At 34.3% G+C, this 4,254-nt stretch overlaps 1 protein-coding gene across 1 annotated transcript; it reads right to left on the bottom strand.

The window, feature by feature from the left end:
* Positions 1-1,700: 1,700 nt before the first annotated feature.
* Positions 1,701-4,010, bottom strand: LOC133675669 (homeobox-leucine zipper protein HAT5-like). The gene is made up of 3 exons (XM_062097119.1): positions 3,365-4,010; positions 2,533-2,927; positions 1,701-2,426 (listed from the first exon to the last, which is right to left on the bottom strand). The coding sequence occupies exons 1-3, from the start codon at positions 3,489-3,491 to the stop codon at positions 2,004-2,006; spliced, it is 945 nt and encodes a 314-aa protein (XP_061953103.1). The 5' UTR covers positions 3,492-4,010; the 3' UTR covers positions 1,701-2,003.
* Positions 4,011-4,254: the final 244 nt, after the last annotated feature.

Here is a 4,254-nt window from a genome sequence, read left to right as displayed (position 1 = left end):
ATCTAATTATTCTATTGGATTTAAAACAGCTATCTTTATCAAAATTTAAAAAAAAAAAAGAAATCATTGTATATACATGCACAACTCGTCAAGAAATTTAAATTCAAATAGTTAAAACGAAAATGCATCCTTTATATTAAAATATGAATTAGTTGGTTCGAAAATAGTAGTAAAACACGTGCGCACTAAGTCCTTCCTCTCAAGAAATTTGAAGAAAAGTCTCGCTTTCTATGGATTCGACTTTAGCTGGTATCAAATTTTCAGGTGCTCAGCTCGAAGATAAGCGTGGATAAATAAATAAATAAATAAATAAATAAAATATTGTTGAGTGACGTTGTTGAATTTCTCAATGAGGTGGCACGAAATTCTCCACCATGAAACTTAGTTAGACCTCCACGCAACTACTCCTCTACAGAAACTTTTCCGTTACTGATTCTCAAATAAAGATGCTCCGAATTTACGAAATTATATCTTAGAGGTTACTTTTCCCTCAATTACGAAAAAGATAGGGCGATTTACACGTGCTAATGGCGAGGGGGAGACAAGCTATTGAGACCAACACTCGTGTAAGTAGTCCCCAATCCACGTGCCCTTATTTTCTTCCTCCATGCCCAAAGCCCTAGCTATTAAAATTAACCTGAAGAGTGTTGAGTTAGCTAGCAATTAATATACTTTTATTAATAGTTTAAATCTCTAAATTCAAATTAATAATAAAGAAGTAGAGAAAAACTAGTGTTTAATATTATTTAATAACACTATATAAATTAGAGAAATATCGGATGATGACGTAGCATTTGTGGAATTTGATTGCAATTTCAATTTTATTTCTGATTATATTTTACCTAATTTTGTTGCACGCTCAAAAAACTATGGAAACTATAATTCTTATCAGATGAATTTCATACGTGATGAAATTATAGATAAGTTAATGTAATAATAAAAAAAAATATTTGATATTAAATATTATCTATTTAATGATATAATAATGGTAGTTAAATTTATAATATTTAAATTAAAAACCATCAATATTAATAACCTCAATTTGAAAAACATGTTTAACCAAACAAATTAAACTACTTTTTATTCAAACTCAATTTCAACCACAGTTTTAACCAAACATATATAAATATCAAATCAACTTCAACCAAAAGTACTTTTTATAAAACAATTTTTTTTCAAATTATAACCATAAAAGTTACCACAATAACAAACAAAAAACTTATTTGGGAATGTGGTTGCAGTTGCTTTTCAAAATATTTTTCATTAAATAAATATTGAAATATATTTTTTTAAAAAAAATTATTTTTATATCAACCCATTAAAATGATATTAAAACATTAAAAAAATATTAATTTAAAATAAAAAAAAAATTTAATTTCTTTTAAAAATACTTATGCGGCAATAACTAAGATTTAATTAGAGGCTCGCGGGAACAGTATAAGCAGAGTTCAGGACGGGGAACAAGTACTGTATCCACTGACAGATTTGATTTGTTTTTTGAAATCTGTTCATATCTTTTTGTGCATAAGATTTATCGCCAAAAGAGAACAGAACAAAATAAAAAATAAAAATAAAAATCTTGCCAATTAAAGAGAATCAAGTCTCACTGCTGACTTGAACATGAACACAACACATTTGAGTTCAGTAAGGTCACCAGGAGTGGATTAATCAACGAGCTAAGCGTGGAAATCAAGGAACAGTTTTCGAATACAAGAGATGCATTACCTTCCCATACAAACTTTTTAAGGAAATTTAGTTACAACAGGTTCTGAAAGTTCCATCTAGTTTAGGGGGGAAAAAAAGTAAAAAAAAAGAGGACCCCAGACACAGCCAAGATTACAAACGGGGCAAAGATCATCATCATTTCCAACTACAACCAGGAGAACCCACCCCAGCACCACAGATCTGGGCTGGGGCGCCGTGAGTGGATTTATTGCTTTAATGCATAAGAAGCTGCAAGTAAACAAGAAGAATAACAAACGATGATATATACCAAGTGTAACTTAGTATGACCAGGACCAAAAGGCATGATCTTCAAAACTTGCAGGCGGGTCAGAGTAATCGTCATCTTCAAGCTTCGGATAGACGTATGGAGGCAATAAGCTCTTGCTAAAGTTATCTTCTTCATCTTGTGACAAATCTGATTGATCGGGTTCGAAAACATATGAAGAATCTCCTGCCTCTAAGAGTGAGGAATGCACCCCATCAGCGTAATGTGGGCTGTCTGAATCAAATATGTCGCTTTTGGCTGAGCTGATATCTTCCTGCTTACAGGCCACTGTTGAGATTTTCGACACTTCACCCTCGGAAGCTGAATCAGCTATAGCCCTTTTAGGTGGCTCTTGCGATAATGCATCTTTATCAGACAATTCTGAGCTTCCCTTCTCTTTCTCTTTGAGGAGCAACTTGTCGGTGAGAAGATTAACCTGAAAACAATTAAACCATTGCTCGATCTTATTTCCCTTCTATACTAGAGATACGTATGGCAGCAAGGTTGTTGAATTCTCTGAAAAAAGGATGGTGTTTATTTACCTCAGCTTTTAGTTTCTCCTTCTCCTTGAGGAGGTTGTCATAGTCAGCCTTAAGGCTATTGTAGCTAGATTGCAAAACGTCATAATCCTTTTCCAGCTGTTTAGTCTTCCATCTTGCTCGGCGGTTTTGAAACCATATGGCAACCTGACGCGGCTGCAGGCCAAGATCCTTTGCAAGCTGGATTTTCCTTTCAGGTTCAAGCTTGTTCTCAAGCTCAAAACTCTTTTCAAGAAACTGAACTTGATCAACAGTAAGTCTCCTCTTCTTTTCAGGTTGATGAAAATATTCATCCAGATCATCGTCTCCATTGTCTTCGTGATCAAACGAGCGGAAAAAAGGCCTGGTTGATCCGTTTGCTTGATGAACATCTTCAAAACTCATCATGGATCTTGAACCTAAATTATTGACACACGATAATTAGAAGATCGTATTTTAATCAATCACAATAACAACACACACCAATTAGCAATCATTTCTGCGGCAGTATCACTTGTTTTCGATCTTACTAGGTTTGGTTGTTTTCATTTCGATATTGAATAATTGCGACACATGGTTGAATGTGTTCTTCTCTGATAATTTCTCAGGAAAAAGAAGAAGAAGAAGAAAGGTTCCATTGAATATATGTATATAGGAGATAAATTAGAGAAATCTGATTTGATAATTTGAGCAAATACAAAATTATCCTAGATAAAGAAAACCAATAATCAAATTACAAGTATAGACAGGATAGTTCAAAAGACCAGATTTTTTTAATTCACTAATTGTGTGATGATTTTTCCTTTGAAAACAACTCAGCAGGAAAAAGAGATAAAACCAGGGTTAGAAAGAATACCAAGAAAAGAAGGAGAAGAGCCAGAAAGGAAAAAAGATTCAAGAGGTTGTGAAGCAGCACAAGGGCCTCTTTGGCTTTGAAGCAAAACAGACAAATTGGAATTAGAACCACCGGTACCACCCGCCATGCTTTTTCAAAACTGTTTCCTGCTGATACAGATTTGATCAAGCTGCCATCACAGCTATATGCTTATATATCTGGTCAAAAAAAGAAAAAACGAAAGACCCAGATTCCAGAACTGAATGATCTCTATCTCTTTTTTTCTTGTCTTTATTATCAGTCTTACGATTTGTGGCGAAAGAAACTGGTGATGATGATTTCTGTGATGTGGGAAGTGTGGGAGCACCGGGAGCAGCTCACACCCATCACTCAGAAGAAGGAAGTTTTGCTTCAGAAGGAGAGAGAGTGGGAGATATATCTATGTATATATACAGAGAGAGAGAGAGAGAAAGAGAGAGGTTTGGGGTGTTTTTCAGAAGGAGAGGTGGTGACAGAGAGTGAAGAAGGAGAAGAAACGATCTGATGGGTTTTCTGTTTTAGGGGAGGAGAACAAGAGCTCTGTGAGACAGTGGAGAAGAAGGAGAAACGAAATCTGAAAGAAATTCTTCTTTCTGTGCCGAGTTCGATGGGATTATAATAGTCCAGAGACAGGCACGGTGCGATTTTGTACTTCCATGTTTGCCCCTCCTCCTTTGTCCAGTAAGCTACTGTTTGATTCAAGGTTGTGAATTCTATACTCGTACGCCTAAAAAAACCAGTATATCTTGTATTATTTTAAAAAATAAAACAATCTTCAAATAAATTTTATCTCATTTTAAATATTCTGAATTTCTTGTCAAAATTCTATCCGAGATATTCCAATTTCATTTTAAATGTTTTGTTATATGAAT

This window comes from Populus nigra, chromosome 16, assembly GCF_951802175.1.
Source record: "Populus nigra chromosome 16, ddPopNigr1.1, whole genome shotgun sequence".
Classification (NCBI taxonomy): domain Eukaryota; kingdom Viridiplantae; phylum Streptophyta; class Magnoliopsida; order Malpighiales; family Salicaceae; genus Populus; species Populus nigra.
Note: the sequence above shows the minus strand (reverse complement) of the source record. Positions and strands in the feature narration are given on the sequence as shown.